This window comes from Daucus carota, chromosome 8 (assembly GCF_001625215.2).
Source record: "Daucus carota subsp. sativus chromosome 8, DH1 v3.0, whole genome shotgun sequence".
Classification (NCBI taxonomy): domain Eukaryota; kingdom Viridiplantae; phylum Streptophyta; class Magnoliopsida; order Apiales; family Apiaceae; genus Daucus; species Daucus carota.
Window position 1 is genome coordinate 25,676,833 of NC_030388.2, and position 17,756 is coordinate 25,694,588.

Genomic DNA, 17,756 nt, shown 5'->3' on the forward strand with positions numbered 1-17,756 from the left:
TGGTGTTGATTTTTTCGAGGTTGGATAGTACTGTTTTGCATTATAGATGAACCGGTGAATAGTGTGGTGGCTGGGTTACGGACTGGAGTGATGTATCGGGCTACGAAATGAGCAAAATCAGTTGTTCCTGCTGGTGTTATTGATGGATTGGCTGCTGGTGCTACTGGGATTCTGGGTGGGGTATGGGCGTATGGTTAGGTTTGAGTAACCAACAAACCAAATAAACAACTAACAGCGGAATAATTGGTTCTAGAAAAGTTGGTAGGTGAAATTTGTGGAGGCCTAAAGCAAGAACAATGACGGTGCCAGAGACGGCGGCCAGGACGGTCGGCAACATCCAGGACGGTCGGCAACATCACCGTGCTAGTACTAGAAATTGTATTCAATATAGTTTACTGTGTTTTATCCTAAAACCCACTTTTACCCTTTTTTTTTTATTTTTTTTGGACTTAACGGTCTAAATTTAACGGACCTTGACGGCAGCCACTTTATTAAAACGGAAAAGTAAAGTCTAGCCACCGATCTGTAGTTTTTTAACTCCAGCCAACATTTTGTAAAATCCGGGAAACTACAGCCACCATTTTGTCATTTACTCAAAAATATATAAACAAAAACTTATGAATGTATAATTTGATTAGTTTGGCAAAAATGAGTTCATAAAATAAATCCAATCAAAATTTATGAAATTCGTTTCAGAACTCAGAAGTATTAAATTTTGTGGCTTCGATTCAATCCCATTTCAACAGGATTTGTTTAGTTGGCAATTTTTAGTGTGGCCAACATATGGGCTAGCCGGCTAGACCATTCTACCGGGGCTTTTAAGAGCTGTCCACTAACCTGGACACTCTACATAATCTACAACAACTTACAGCAATATTGATGAAATGTATTCAAAGTTTTTTGGTACATATTTGACTTCTTGTTTTGAGATCAACATTGAGTTCAAAATTTTAGTTGCCTGATGGTACTGGTCATTAAATTTTTGCAAGCCAGATCTGATCTGCATTTCCAGTGTACGAGTAACTTACTATATGTAGACATATATACAGTATACCCAATAAGGTTATCATGACTCATTCTTCTAAAATCTCGAGATGTTCATTGATTACAGATATAAATGAGTAATAATTATATTTGAATTTAAATTTAACTTGAATGGGATGCCCTTTCCTTTAGAATCTCTGTGATCTTGTTTGAGAGGCAATAAGCAGTTGCTTGGATGGTGATCATTGGATTAACTCCAACAGCACTAGGTAGAACACTAGCATCACAAACAAAAAGGTCCTGTGCTTCCCAGCTCTCCCCATTATCATCAACCGCGCCTCGAGAGTCATCAATCCCCATTCTGCAACTTCCCATTTGATGTGCTGTGCAATAAGTTGTCCAATTTTTTACCATTGCTTTTGGCCCCGGAGCTGCAGAAACTTCATGGAGGAATTCTTCTACCTCAGCTGGAGTAGTACCTTTGCACTTGAATCTCTGTCCATCGCTCTGATGAGTTCCCACCTCAGTAGCTCCCGCGGCTATCAAAATCCTCAGTGCTTCCCTCAGCCCGGCTCTACAATTTTCCTCGTCCTCCCTGCTCATACTATAACTTATTCTCCCTTCCACCTTCACTTCCCCCGAGCCTCGGTCCCTAACTATTGAAATTAAATGAGATGTTCTATCATACCTCAACATCCTTGTCTTGTAATCAAGTCCAGACTCCCAAGGACATAATGCAGCAAATGTCCCGGGTAATAGTGCTGGAGTTTCAAGTATAGCTCTGACATTCTTAGACTCCGGATCAACAACCTTGTGGACCGATGTAATAATTCCACCCTGGTAGGGGAGTCCTTCAATCCCTGAACTACTTTCTTCTGGAAAATACCCCCATGCCATCAAAACTGGATGCAGATGAAGGTTACGGCCAATGTGTTGATTTCTCAACCCGCTTGAGATCATAAGAGGCGGTGTCAAGAGCGCTCCACAAGCAGAGACGGTTGCTTTTGCCTCAATCTGAAGTATGCTCTTCTTATGAATGTTGCTATCCCCGTTCAAATTGAATCGAGCAATCACTCCTAGGCATTTATTTTTTCTTTTCTTTGCGTGATGCAGGCTCAAATTCTTTTCTATTATGAATTTCTCAGCTTTACATCCTGATATGATAACTGCGCCAGCATTCACTGCATCAACCAGCCAAGTCGTGTCAGTCCCTTTCTTATCTCCTGATTTACAACCATAATTGCAAGAACCACAATAATGATCCTCTGAAGAATTCCTCGAAACTGCTTCAACTTTAAGACCAAGCTGTTCACACCCTTTCCGAAGAACTTGATTTTGGAAACCCTCTTTAACACATTTCTCTGTAACTCCTATTCGTTTACTCACCGTATCCATAGCTGAATCATACTCATGGCTTGTAAATAGGGGGAGTTTATCGTCGTTCCCCCATTCCTGGAGCACATCCTTTGGTGTTCTGATGCAGGCTGACCAGTTAACAGCTGAACCACCACCAACTGTCGATCCTGCCATGACCATTGTTTTCCCATCAACGGTGGAAAGAATACCTCCATTTTCATATAGCTGGGCAATAGATGGTCCTTCCAGTGAAGAATAGTCTGTCTTCGTAAAATAGTTGCCTTTCTCAAGAACCACTACCTTATAACCTGAACTTGCTAGCACTGCAGCTGCTACACCTCCACCACAACCAGACCCTACAATTACAACATCACATTTTAACTTGTACACATCTCCTCTTTCAGGATCTTTAGTAACAGTGAGGCCTTTCTCGGTAAGGGAATGGACGAAGCTTAGATCAGTCTCATAAATGGTTTCCACCATTCCCTTATCAAGAGGTCGTTCCTCCTCTTCTTTTTCTTCTTCTTCTGATGAGAATTTTTCATTGACATCATCCACATGGTACCCAATGGCTTTCCATGCCGGGTTTTCTGAATTTTCATTAGCCTGACAGCATTTCATAAAAAAATTTAGAACTTAATAAAATATATCAGTGATCATATTGACGAATTTTACGTCAGGGACAGACGATGAGGATGCATTTCATTTATTTCAAATATAGAAGATTATGACAAACAAAAACGCCAACCTGGTCCTAATTCTCGGATAGGGCAAGCTCTTTTCCCCCACCCACCCTATTGCATCTTATGGGACATCCATAATTGTATCGTATGCTTTGTCTTTATCACCTATCATGAGCTTTTTTCGATAGAATATGAAAATTTGGGAAAGGTGGTCAGGGGACAGCCAATCCATTTGGCTTGTAAATCAACAATATCTACATTTATCTTCACCTGCTATCTATGGCTACAATTGAATTATCTATGGCTACTTTTTGTGAATAATTGATCTTTGTAATGGTAACATATCGTCCTTTTTTTGGTTGTTGAGTTGATACAGTGATGTCCAAAAATAATAGAAGTGTCTGGCAACCTGTTTAACTATTATTAGCTTTAGGCTTGCCTAAATATCTGAAATACGAACAGAAGATAACCTGCTACAACCAGAATTCTGCAACCTGTGCATGATTCTGATATTTAATCAGTCAATTAGTAGTTTTCTCCTAACGCGAAGATTATTAGATATACGGATTAATTATGTCACAGTTAAAGTTTTTACGCCTAATTAAGCAATTTAACACTCAATTGTATGGGTACATGATACTCCCTCCTTCCCTGTGTTGAAAGGGAAGAAAGAAAAGTGGTGAGACTCCTCGACTATTTTTGGTAAGTTTTGAAACGTAAAGAATTGGATGGGAAATGGTTGGGGCAGAGGGAGTAATTGTTAACTAGAAATGAAAGCGAGTTAAGAGCCTAAAATGCACACGCAATCAAAGCATGAGAAGGAGATGATTTACCTGACTGAAGAACGTTAAAAGACACAGAAATTTGATGAAGATGAAGCCGAGACGGATAGGCGTGAGAAGCCAATTCTTGTACCATTTCTGCACAACTCGCTCTCTTTTTTCCAACGAAAGAGAGGAGAATTTGTTCACGTATGGCCACTTATCACCAACACACGAAAAGCCACAGAGTAACAGAGTCCCTAGCCTGGTAGACAGAATCCTTGTGACCAGCCTGACAACCAGCACTGCTTCGAGAAAGGCCTTCTTCATCAGTACTTCAGCAACCTGCGGGAAGATCATAATACATGTTTTCAGCAAAGTAGTTCTAACCTCAAATTGTCTGAAAAAATCAAAAAAATGAGCTGTGTCACCTCTTCTGGGATGAAATTGTCCGAGCCCGAGGACTCGAGGAAGGACTGAATGTGTTGATCAGATGAGTCTCTTTTGGACGAGAAGTGTACAGAGTTTTTGGGCAGAGGAGGCAGGAAAACCTCACAGATGCTGGCTAAAGTTTGGAGATCATGTGAGGGGAAGCCATGAGTGTACTTGCTTTCTCTCCTTCCACCTTTAAGCAAAGGATGACACTCTTTTCCCATTATCTCACTCTCACTTTTTGTGATCTTCCAACTTGTGATCTTGCAAATGGCAATCCAGAAGAGGAGAGTATTTATAGAGGAAAATGCCTTTTAGTTGGCTGACCTGTTAGTTTTGTACTAACATCAAAACGGGTGTATACTACATGTAATTTAATACGGATTTTTGCCCAATATACACACATATTACCTCCCAATTATCATCTTTTCAATAATGAAGCATCTTACGTATATACTGCCTTAGTCCCGATTCTTTTGTCATGTTTAGATTTTTTATGGTCAAACTGACTCAACTTTAACTAAAATTAATATATCTTAAATAATTGGAAAAAAATATATTACCATGATTTATATGTATTCTACTTTAAGATGAATTTTTCAATTTTTAAAAATCATGTAAAAATAATTACTCATCACCGATCAAAGTTTAATCAATCTGACCATAAAAAATCAAATAATATAAAAAAAGTGGGACGAAGTAATTATAAAACTCTCCCACAATAAAAAATCTGACGTAACTAGAAAATTATTGTCAGAGACCCAATTTGATAACCAGCTCATTTACCTGCTCTCCGAGTTTTTCCCCTATTTAAAGCCGTTAAATATCACAGGATTCCGCCTGCATGCGACAAAAACGTTTCAGCTACGCCGCTTAATTATCTCCAGTTGGAAAAAAGAAACCCCTCTCTTCAAATTAATCCCAGGGACCTATAACCGTGAAATAAATTGTTCATACGGAATCAACAATAACCGAAATCGATTGGCGTTAATATTATCTTCGTCCTATTGGATTGTATACAGTTTTCTTTTTGGACGTCAACTGTATACATATCAAAAATAATAAATTTTCATAATATAAAAATTTTAACTACACCCATTAGTTCCACTGCACCCACTTTATACATTAAATATTAGTAGGTTACTACACTGATTTTACACATTAAATGTGGGTCTCACTATTTTACTCACTTTTCTTACTTGTTTTCACTAAATTACTCTTTTTTTTTAACCTCTATACCACTTATACTACTCAATGGAACGGAGGGGATAACCTACTCGGAATTTACGTCGATTGCACCTTATTATAGCAACTTTCGTACGACAATTCAAATCAATAATTAATTTCTAATTATATAAACCACAATACATTATAGCACACCTACTGTATTTATTTCACTCGATAATAGGTGTTTAATTTTAGGCGCAAATATTAGTAAGCATCTTACGTGCCAATTCGAAAGCCACAATATCGAATGTCCCACACATTGTACGTATATATATAGATGCAACGCTAATATTTGTCTTCCACCTTCTTAGCATACAGTCATACACTATCACGATTTCTTGAAAAAGACTTGCATTATTACGGTAGTTGATAATTATGTAGACATGTTTATCAGATTTTAATTGGGTTCTGATAGTCACCGAATATTAATAAATATCCTGTCATGACAATTCGACGACATTTTATCAGTAAAAATTATAATAATACATAATTTTTAATATGTTATGTAGAGTAATATTTTTTTTATTCATAACTTCTACATTTTTGTTTCAAGTATTATATCCTAATAATTTTCGGGGTGAGTCAAAGTCGAACCCGGTATCCGGCACAGAGGATAAACCCACCATTTGACTATCCAATCCGACACTCAGATAGCTTTTTATTTTAATAAATTGATCAACGACTTCTTTGCGAGGATGACGACGTTTACAACTTGCATGGTCGTCCCTTCCACCGTTTAATTGCCTTTAGTACAATTTTAGGGGCCACTAATATAAAATGTGACAGATAATATGTCCTTTTCCGTAAGCTCGAACGGTAAAACTTATTTATTTATGGACATCTTTGAGTTTTCAACTCCTATTTTTTCAACGTACTGCGTCATGAACATTTATTATATTGGTAACAATAATATTGCCGTAGTCTCTTTTGATTTTATATTAGTTCTTTCCGTGAAAATAATGTGTATAGAAAATATATTCTGTTTCACATAATTACTCCCGGAGTTTGAGTCTGAATCACTCCCTAAGCAATTAATTAATATTTTTCAAATTCATTCATCAAATAATATATTTTTATAATCTCATTCACAAAATTGGAAAACTATGATACAACTTACTATTCATTCATTTCATCTTTGCAAAATATTAAAGGAATATATAACTTAATTTTTATACATATATATATATATATATAAATTTTAAATAAAGATACATGGGAATGAAAGACTCGGAATAAATTAAAATGGACAAATAATTCTCAATAAAAGTACAAAATTTCGAAATCAACACTCCATATTGGATACAGAGATATGCACCTGTCCTTTCCGGTTTCAGTAAAGATAGAGGCCAGCTTCATTTATAAGGAACTAAGGGGCCGTTTGGCGCAACTTAAAAAAAGTGACTTATTGCTTAAAATAAAAAATAGATTATAAGTAATAAGTGAACTTGACTTATAAGTTATTAAAAGTGTTTGGGTAACTTTTATTTACAAGTCAATTGTGTTTTTGGTAATTTAAATTTATAAATTAAAAAAATTTCAAATTATTATAATAAAAGAAACTTCTATAATAAATAAAGTTTATTACATATTAAAATTTTAAAATTTTCATAAAAAAATGCAAATTACTAAAAAAAGTCCAAAAAAAGCTAGCATTTCTAACTTCCAGCTTCTGGCTTATAAGCACTCCTGCTTTTTTTTGTCAAACACTACCTAAAAAGGAGAAGTAGCTTAAAGTGCTAAAAAAAAGCCCGGAAGCACTTATAATCAGTGTTGCCAAACACCCACTAAATCAAGTTGTAACGGTTCGAACACGCCAAGTCACCAAAGTTCATGAAGTTTGTAGGTTGGGAGTACTAATTATTGTCTAACTGTTTTTTGTAATAATAATAATAATATAAAGTAGTATTACTTTCAGAAAAAAATTATAATAGTATAAAATATTGAGTGAAATTTGTTGATCTCCCATCAGTTAAGTTATGGTAGAAAAAAGAGGTATTCTTTTGTTCTTTCCGAGCAGGCATTCATTCTCTCAGCTCATTTCTTAAATTATTTCAATTGGTACATGCAAGCAATAAGTCAATTCAACAGCTTCTTGTTCGATTTCCTGTAGAATAACATTTTCATCAGTAGGGAATGGCCCCTGGCTTCTGATATCCATACAAAAGGCACGATAAGCATAAGTATTCTTTTTAACTGAATATCCTTTATAAAGAATCGTCGGAAGATGCCATGATTTTTTCAGGGAATCCCCCAAAAAAAAACACACTATTCCTTCTTTTCTATCGAATCAATCATAACTGTTCCCTACATTCCACATAATTGGGCACCAGTTATAGGAGCTAATAAAGAAAAATTCTCGCCGTTCGCCCAATTCTACTTTTGTGTTAAAGTTATCAATTTTTCTTAATAAACGATTCGCTACAACATTTTTTTAAGTGAACGTTCTACAACTTGCTCCTATTTTTTTGTAAAAAAGAAGATATAAATTTTATTTTCTCTCCTATTTACTACCGAATAAGAATCAAATTATCATTATATTTTTTTTTTACTTCTTCTCCTAAGTGCAAGATAACCCCAAGGAGTTGCGGGAGTTTTCTCCCAATTGGGGGCCTACCTTCACCACATCCGTGTGAATAGTATACAAGATTCATAACGACTATTTTTTTACAGGATGCTTACCTAACCAACGCTTAGCTGAATCATAGTTCAACTATTTTCATATATATATATATTTAGTATAGTATCTGGGGCGCGCGCGTATACTAAATATTCGATAAAGTAGAACCAACTCTATCAAATTAAAAGATGACACACCCGTTCGTGATATATGATCAATTATAACAAGTCACACACTCATATTTCACTATTTTCATAAATACAGAAAAAATAAATTTCGCGTTCGAATTGCCATAATAGAATGGCTCTCCTTATAAGAAGAAAATGAGGGCTTCAATTTGGATATGTATCAAGGTTTCAAATAAAAAAAAATATTATATTTATCTGAATACCATCTTTAAACCAATTTTCAGGATGTTCAAATTTTGATACTTGAGCACTGTTGACGACCGGTGAAAAAGAGCTTGAGGTGCGGCGCGAGAAAAAGAACTTGAGGTGCGGTTAAATTTGGTCTCCCAAAATGCAGGATGACCCCAAGCGATTGTGGGTTTTTTTCCTCCCACTCGTGCCCTCACCTTCACTACTCCCGTGTGGATGGTCTACCGGATTCATAACGATTCTTTACTTACTATAGAACGCTTACTTAGTCGACGCTTAGATCCGGCTATATCCAACCTTTTTGGTTCATCCCAGCATTCCCCGCTTGTCCAACCGTTGTTGAGCAGTTTTTGGATATCAAACGGAAGTATTTTGACCGTACTGAATACATTGGTGCTTTTGTTTTTAACAAGAATGAATTTCATTATTTAGTTTCTAATAATTCAGACAATATCCAATAAATTAAACACTATTAACTTTGAATATATGACTCTTAAATTATTTTGGCAAACTTTAATTTTAAATGCGTGGAAATAGAATATCTTTCCTAATACATGCATATTTTTTACTTAAAACCAAAAATATGACCTTAATTTTATGTTTCGAAGGACTACAAATCTATATTTTGAAAGCAATTTAGGAATATTTGTATTGTTTTTAATTTTTGAATTAAATCTAATAAAAATTTCACACCATATAATATTATTAAAGTTAAAATTAAAGTTTGGTGGACTATTTAGATTCATTTGCCTTAATTTATGACATATTCTAATGTAATATTTTATTATAATTAACACATAATTAAACATTCTCATTGCTTCATGTCAATTTTTAATTAGTTTTTTTAACATGTTTAACTATTAAAACTTATCCAACATGTTAAATAAAAAATTATTTAACACATTCAATAAAAATTATTTTACTCCAACACATTTATTAGTTATCTAAAATTTTATTTTAATTAAAAAACACAAATTATTCTAGAGTGAAGTTCTATATAGAGTTATAGACTACTGTTTATATATAGAGCAAGCCACCTTTTATACACTAATACACACATGCAAGCCCTCAAGGTCAAGGAACAAGGTGACAAGTAATCAAGGTTAGAAGTCATTCAAATATTTGAAAACTAACAACACACAAACATATTTGTGCACACTACACACTCATAACCACTTAGCAAAGCCAGAGAAATAAATTTTTAGAAAGCAAAAACTTGTGAATTGTATTTTGTTATGACTTTAGCTCGTGCTATAATTTGTTGCACTCTCGATACACACACATATAGAGCTCGAACTTGTTGGATTTGGATTTTGAAGACATACTAAATTATATATTCTGCAAGCGAAAGTGGAAATCGATGATTTGGTAGTAACATATTCAGCCCATTCTACGCCACTTAAATACTAACATATAATCAAGAATTTTTTAATAAAATTAGGCTAGATAAAATTTTAAAAAAGCAAACACATATATAGTTTGTATTGACATGCATGATTACCACATTTAAAGCCCAAGATAAAAGATTAGCTTCTCAAGCTATACGCAATATTAACATCAAAAATATGGACTAACTTAGTATGAATACAACTGAATGTATCTGAGAACTAACTTAACCTATACATAATTTAATGTATCTAGTTTATTATACTTTTAATTATAATATTTACCTTGCTTAAATATATTCGAGGAAAATTTAGGGATGATCACGTGAACAAAGATGTTATCATACGAGTATGTCAAGAGTATACTGAGTTTGTATATACTTATATCAAGAAAATTTAGAGCTTAAAGTTTATTTCTAGTATTGTAGCACTCAAATTAATCAAAAATTAATTTATACAAATACTTTTCTTTGGCTATATTTCTAATTTTGCAATAGATAAAATTTAGGTAATTATTGTTAGCTTAGAATGCAAGATAACAATTTGTATTCAAACACCGGTCTGCAGACAGCTTTAACATCATAAATAAATTAGTTTTTTCATTCATCCTTTATTATAATACCTGAGTCTACCACAGTATGCAGTTAACCAATCAGAAAAGAGGAATTATTTTAGGACCAATCAGAAAAGAGGAATTATTTTAGGACCAATCAGAGATCATTCCTAAATTTTAGACTAATCATATTCATTCTCCAACTTTCCTTCTACCACGATATGCAGTTAACCAATCAGAAAAAAAAGAATTATTTTAGGGCCAATGAGAAGTCTTTCCTAAATTTTAGACCAATCATATTCATTCTCTAACTTTCCTTTTACCATTGTATGCAGTTAACCAATCAGAAAATAGAAATTATTTTAGGACCAATCAGAAGTCATTCCTAAATTTTAGACCAATTATATTCATTCTTCAACTTTCCTTCAACCACCTTATGTAGTTAACCAATAAAAAAAAAAGAATTATTTTAGCACTAATAATACTTATTATCCAACTTTTCTTCTATTAAATTTTATCCAAAATATTAAACCAACTAATTAGACTCATTTTCATTGTCTGATTATAACTCAACTAATTAGACTAATTAATCAACTCCTTTTCATTATCTGATTATAACTCAACTAATTAGACTCATTTTCATTGTCTAATTAAAAATCATCTAATTAAATAATAATAGAATTTGAGATTTAATTTAAGTTATTCAATTTAAGTTAAGAAAAAAAATTATTTTAGGATGCTAACCAATCAAAAAAGAGGAATTAATTAACTACCAATCAAATATCATTCTTTATTTTAGGCCAATGATATTCATTCGTTAATTTAGATAATTTTAGAATAAATAAGAGTCCATCCGGAAATTTTTTATATGACTAATCAATATTTATATTTTTAGATCAATTTGATAAATCTTTAAAATTATACGACTCTCCGCACCCTACGTATTAGAACGAGCTTTTTATTTACCTGATGGCAAAAAAAAACATTCCTACTATTGCGGTGGTTAAAATATTAACATGTACTATATGACGTGCGTGGTCTTTCGAGTATTATATGATATAAATTAAATATTTTTATCTTATAAAATTAAATTCACACTCAGCTAATATATATAAACATCATTTTCATAACTATAAATATATAATTATAAGATGAGAAATAATAATAAAATAAACACAAGTTAGCATCCAGAACGACCAGTTTTCTAAATCTCATAGTGATTTTATAATTTACTAAGACAAAATTTTCATTAAATCCATAAAATTTTATTGACATAAGTGACTTTTTACAGATTTACACTTTTACGACATGCTCGATTGAATTTAATAATTAATATTATTTCATAAATAAATTAATTGCATACAAATTGTCTGAAATATGGCTACAAAGACAATTATGAAAGTTAAATGAATATGCGTACAAATTAATTAAATTATATAATATAATAGTAACGAGTGATAACATCGTTTTTATAAGTGTAAATTTATAATTATAATGAGAGAAATAATATAAAATAAACACAAGTTAGCATCCAGAATGATCAATATAGAAATCTCACAAAGGCTTTATAATTTACTAGGACAAAATTTTCATTATGTCAGTGATTACGATAGAAATAAAAATAAAATATATTTATCTTTTTTAAATTCATAAAATCTTATTTACATAAGTGAATTTGTTACAAATTTACACTTTTACGGCATTCTTCATTAAATTTAATAATTTATATTACTTCATAAATAAGTTAAGTGCATACAAGTTTTCTAAAATATGGCTACAAAGACTAATCGTGCGGATATAAATGAATTTTGTGCGTACAAATTAATTAAATTGTATATAATAATAATAACAATAATAATAATAATAATGATAATAATAAAAATAATAATAATAATAATAATAATAATAATAATAATAATAATAATAATAATAATAATAATAATGACCGATATCAGGGGATGCATCCACTCGACCCGATCAACCTTAATCTGACATTACTTTATTTAATAAGGGAAATTGAAAAAAAAATTGGCCCTAAAATTACTCGCCCTCCACCCGTCAATATTCTCTAACTGCCTACCCAATCCTCATATATACTATAGAAAGAATTCATACATAAATATTATATAATTGTTGACAATAATATAATTTTATGTGTACATATTTTATTCTCTTATTAGTTTTCAATATTTCACTAAGATCATTCAGATTTTAGGTGCAAAACAGGGAGCAGGGATTGCATGGACATTCCATGATGTCTGAACGATAGTCGATCCTTATATAATATTTGATTAAAAAGAAAATACAGTTATTTCATTTCATATAATACGCGGGTTGATCAGAGTATTTAAGAAATAATATTATTTTCTTAAAAAAATTATATCTATATTGTGTAATAAGATTATATAAATGATAAAATAATATATACTTGAATTTATAAATATACAAATTTATTTTTATTTTATAAATATAACCATTCGGTGCGTAGCACGGGTAAAACGCTAGTTAAATATAAAAAAACCCACTTTACATTTAGATAAAAAAAACATATTTTAAAAGGAAAAAAGCATGAACATAATAATCATTTTAAACTTAAATAAACATCACTTATTGGGCCTCAAAATCACAAAACCGTTGCACAAATCGATCCGCGCTAGAGTCCATAGCTCACGGCCTACACACAATGAAATTAATAGACGTTACAACCTCACATAACGGCTATTTTTTCTTCCCTCATTTGACTAATTTAAAACCCTTTCGAAATATTCATTTCCTTTTCAATTTTAAGTCTCTCTCTCTCTCTCTCTCTCTCTCTCTCCCCCCCAGCTTCTTAAATCTCACAGCATTCTTCATATTCATTCAATTCTTGATTAAAACTCGAATCTTTAGGGTTTGTTGTGTGTACACAGACAATCTAATGGCACCCACACCCAAATCTCACATAATCTCAACATTAACAGGCTCATCAAAATCAAATCAGACCCATGTTCATTCTCACTCGAAAACCCCCAATTCCAAGCACAGATTGAATTTCAACCAAACAAAGCCCCCACAAAACCCCAAAGAAACCCCCCCAATTGATCACCCAGTTGAGGTAATTGGGAGAATTAGGGATCACCCAGATCAGAAAGAAAAACCCAATTCAGCATTGGTGATTGGTTCCGAAAGCCATTCTGTTCGGGTTCGAACTGATATTGGATACCGGGATTTTACCCTTGATGGGGTTTCTTTATCTGAGGAGGAAGATCTTGATGTGTTTTATAAAAAATTTGTCAAGTCTAGGATTAATGGGGTGAAATTGGGGGATAAGTGTACTGTTATGATGTATGGGCCTACGGGTTCGGGGAAGAGTCATACCATGTTTGGGAGTGTGAAGCAGCAGGGGATTGTTTATAAGGCTTTGAGGGATATTTTGGGTGGTGCTGGGGATGAGGAGAATGATGAGGAGAAAGTTGGGTTTGGGACTTTTGTGCAAGTTACAGTTTTGGAGATCTATAATGAAGAGATTTATGATTTGTTGTCGACTAATGGAGGTGGCGGTGGAGGGTTTTCTATAGGCTGGTCGAAAAACAATGCTTCTAAGGTGCACAGTTTTTTTTTTCTTTTGATTTATTAGTTTAGTATGGAATTTGTATGCTTCTTATTATATTGATTTGGTCTTTTAGCAAATTTTAAATGTACGTGCCTGTAAAAAAGCACCTGATTTATTGTTCATTTTGCATTATTCATATGCGAGTTATAGTGTATGATGCTTTTCTATGCTCACAGTTTCTTTACTAGCGTCGGTAATGTATGATGATTGTTAGTTGAAATTTTTTGTCTTTGCTTGATTGTTAGTTGCGCTTGATCTCAGCAAGTGGAAGTCTTTAGTTGTTGAAATACATACAAGCTTCAACCACTTGTTCTGATGTTACTTTTTTGTATTTTTTACTGTGATTTATAGTGGACAATGTTCTATTATGCTCGTATTGGAATGTGTTTTTATTTTGAACTTTCCATCTTTGTTTGTTTGGTGTTTGTGATTATGGTCCCAGCTTGTGGATGTTTAAAGTTGTTGAGCTACATACTTAGAATTACTTGGTCTGATGCTCATTTCCTTTTTTCCAACTGCGACTTGTACTATATGATGTTCACATTGACCTTCTTGTTCTCGACGAATGTATCATGCTATCTAACTGTCAACTTGTCATCTTTGTTTGGTATTTCTAATTGATCTTAGTACGTGAGATATATCAGTCACTGAGTTACAAAAGGGTTACTTGATTTGATGTTCATTTTATGTTATAAATTGTGAATTCTAGTGGATCATTTTCTTTCTTTCAAGCTTGATCTATGTTGAAGATTTTGTGTGGCAACCTTGCAATTTTGACCCGGGCTTCAGTTTACTTGTTTTATTTGTGAGTGATCTCAGTAAGTGGGATATATTGATTGTTGAGTTACAAAAGTGTTGAGTGATTTAATATTAACTTTTATCTTATGAATTTTAGCTTCTAGCTGATCATGTTCTTTTAAGCTTGATAAACCTCCTGCTAAGTTGTCATAAAGATTATCTGTTGCAATTTCAGAGACAGAGTTTTGGGGCTTTAGTTTACTTATTATACTGTTGTTCACTGAACTTAAATGTGGGTAATGCTTGACTGCTTTGGTTCTCGATTTGTGGCATCATATTGCATGTTCACTTTGTATTTGGGGAAGCATGAATTTTCAATTTATGTTGTGTACAAAACTTTATACGTGCAGGTGAAACTGGAAGTGATGGGTAAGAAAGCAAAAAATGCAACTTTCATATCTGGAAATGAAGCTGGAAAGATATCAAAGGAAATTCAGAAAGTAGAGAAGCGCCGGATAATTAAAAGCACCCTCTGTAATGAAAGAAGCTCTCGGAGCCATTGCATGGTTGGGACCTCAGTATTTTCTCTAATCATCATATATACGTTGATCGCCATTGATTAACATTGTCATAGTTTTAGAGTTTTTATTTTTTAACATGATGCTTACTCCTACATCCTTTTGTCAGATCATTCTAGATGTTCCTACAGTGGGAGGCCGTCTTATGCTTGTCGACATGGCTGGTTCTGAAAATATTGAACAGGCTGGTCAGACTGGAATGGAAGCGAAGATGCAGGTAAAATCTTTTCCTGGTCACATTTATTCAGTATTTAGTATGGGTTAGCAAATGATATCTGGTTATAATTGATCTAATTGTTGCTTCCTTTGCAAATACAGACTGCCAATACTAATCTAATTTCCCTGGTCACATTTATTCAGTATTTAGTATGGATTAGCAAATGATATCCAGTTATAATTGATCTAATTGTTACTTCCTTTGCAAATACAGACTGCCAAAATTAACCAGGGAAATATAGCCTTGAAGCGAGTCGTTGAGTCCATTGCTAATGGTGATTCACACGTCCCATTTAGGGATAGCAAGCTGACGATGCTTCTCCAGGTAGTATATTTGGTCAATACAATGTTTCAGTTACAACACTACATCAAGCATTTCTTTTGTATCTCCATTTTTACGTCCCATTTCTTTTTTATCTCCATTTTTATGTCTAATCCATTTCTTACTTTTTTATTAGGATTCGTTTGAGGATGACAAGTCGAAAATTCTTATGATATTGTGCGCAAGTCCAGATCCCAAAGATATGCATAAGACCATATCCACTCTGGAATATGGTGCTAAAGCCAAATGCATTATAAGGGGCCCTCATACGCCAATCAAGGAAAAACTAGCTGAAGATTCTTCATCAGCGGTTATTTTGGGATCGAGGATTGCAGCTATGGACGAGTTTATATACAAGCTACAAATGGAAAACAAGCAGAGAGAGCGAGAGCGGAATGAAGCCCAGAAAGAGCTTATGAAGAAAGAAGAAGAGATTTCTGCCCTGAGGTCTAAACTTGCTGTTGTTGGAGACAAGAAATCAGGAATAAATGAAGAGGAAATCAACATGAAGGTTAATGAGCGGACTCAGATGCTCAAGTCTGAATTGGATAAGAAGATGCAAGAATGCCAGAAAATGGCTGAGGCATTAGTTGAGATGGAAAGAAGGAAAATGGAAGAAAGGATTTCGCAACAGCACGAGGAACTTGAACTATTGAGACAGCGTTTGAAGGCGTTTGAGTCACAGTTGGACAATCCGAGGGACAGAAGCAGGTCATCAACAGATACTGATGGAAGCAACTTTGCAAAAAAATTGTTGTCAATGTATGCTGATGAAGATCCTGGGATGGAGAAATCAATGGATTTGGATAAATCAATGGATCTAGACATGGGAAAACGAGATGGGGTGCTTCAGAAAGCAGACAATAGTTGTATCCAGACCATCTTGGGTTATCCACATGTAAAAGATTACAGTGAAGAAGATGATCAAGATTCACATGCACTTAACTTCTCCAAGAAACCATTTCTGAGCACTGTCTACGAGGAGGATGAAGAAGATGAGGATGACAAAGAAAAACCTGTTGATGATGAAGTTAAGAAAGAGGTGATTGAAGAAAAGATTGTCCGTCCTGCAAGAACACCTTTGAGCATCAGGGATTTGGTGAAAGAAGAGGATCATGATGAATCTGTAATTCCATTTGACGGCTTGGACAAATCTTCAAGGCTAGAGAGAATACAGAACATATTCACACTTTGTGGCAATTATAGAGAGCTGTATCAGCACAGCAGTACTCCATATCCTACCAAAAACAGTGGTGCCAACTCTCCATCATCATCTCCAGTAAAGAAAGTTGCAAACGTTCCTGCAGTTAACCTATTCTCTGCCGATCTGGTGGCATCTGGAAAGAAGCAGAATGCAACAGAGAAGATTACTGAAGAGAATTTTCTAGACAAGGAGAACTGCAACCCATTAGTCACACCATTGTGAGTTCGGGGGTGGTAAAACAAATTTATTAATTCTGTTTGCAAGTCTAGTAAGGAAAATATGATGATTTTCCTATTAAGTTTGTAGAGAAAGTTTAGTAAGTTCTATGCATTGCAAAACTACAAATTGTGATATCTGTGGTAACATTATTATATGTACGAAAAACAATTTGGTTGGTTCTTTCTCTATGTGTTCTCGAGAAATGTTATTTGTTTTTCCTTGCAAGTCTTACTACCATTTTGATCAGGCAATTTTGTTGTTATTCAGGTTCTCTTAAAGAAGGGAAGGGAAACTATGTGAATTATGAAAATGACTGGGATACAAACAAAAGATGAGATTAATAATCTATCCAACGCAAAGTTGATTGAGGATTTTTGAAGCATGAAATAGATTTCTAACTTTCAATAATTTACAAACCATTCAGTGCATGTTCTCAATATCTCTTCAGTCTTCTTCATTTTCGAGATATGTCAAATGTAGTATGGAGCTCTGTAACTTTCCTAGGTCGTGAG

The 17,756-nt window shown here is 33.7% G+C and overlaps 2 protein-coding genes across 2 annotated transcripts; one reads left to right on the forward strand and one right to left on the reverse strand.

Annotated features, from left to right (window-relative positions):
* Window positions 1–1,044: 1,044 nt before the first annotated feature.
* LOC108197049 (long-chain-alcohol oxidase FAO1) lies at window positions 1,045–4,557 on the reverse strand. Its single transcript, XM_017364527.2, has 3 exons — window positions 4,216–4,557; window positions 3,857–4,129; window positions 1,045–2,946 (listed from the first exon to the last, which is right to left on the reverse strand). Exons 1-3 carry the CDS (start codon window positions 4,438–4,440, stop codon window positions 1,147–1,149), a joined length of 2,298 nt encoding a protein of 765 aa, XP_017220016.1. The 5' UTR covers window positions 4,441–4,557; the 3' UTR covers window positions 1,045–1,146.
* An 8,597-nt stretch (window positions 4,558–13,154) lies between these two features.
* Window positions 13,155–17,420, forward strand: LOC108197300 (kinesin-like protein KIN-10A). Its single transcript, XM_017364879.2, has 5 exons — window positions 13,155–13,958; window positions 15,116–15,271; window positions 15,393–15,500; window positions 15,714–15,824; window positions 15,958–17,420. The coding sequence occupies exons 1-5, from the start codon at window positions 13,293–13,295 to the stop codon at window positions 17,245–17,247; spliced, it is 2,331 nt and encodes a 776-aa protein (XP_017220368.1). The 5' UTR covers window positions 13,155–13,292; the 3' UTR covers window positions 17,248–17,420.
* Window positions 17,421–17,756: the final 336 nt, after the last annotated feature.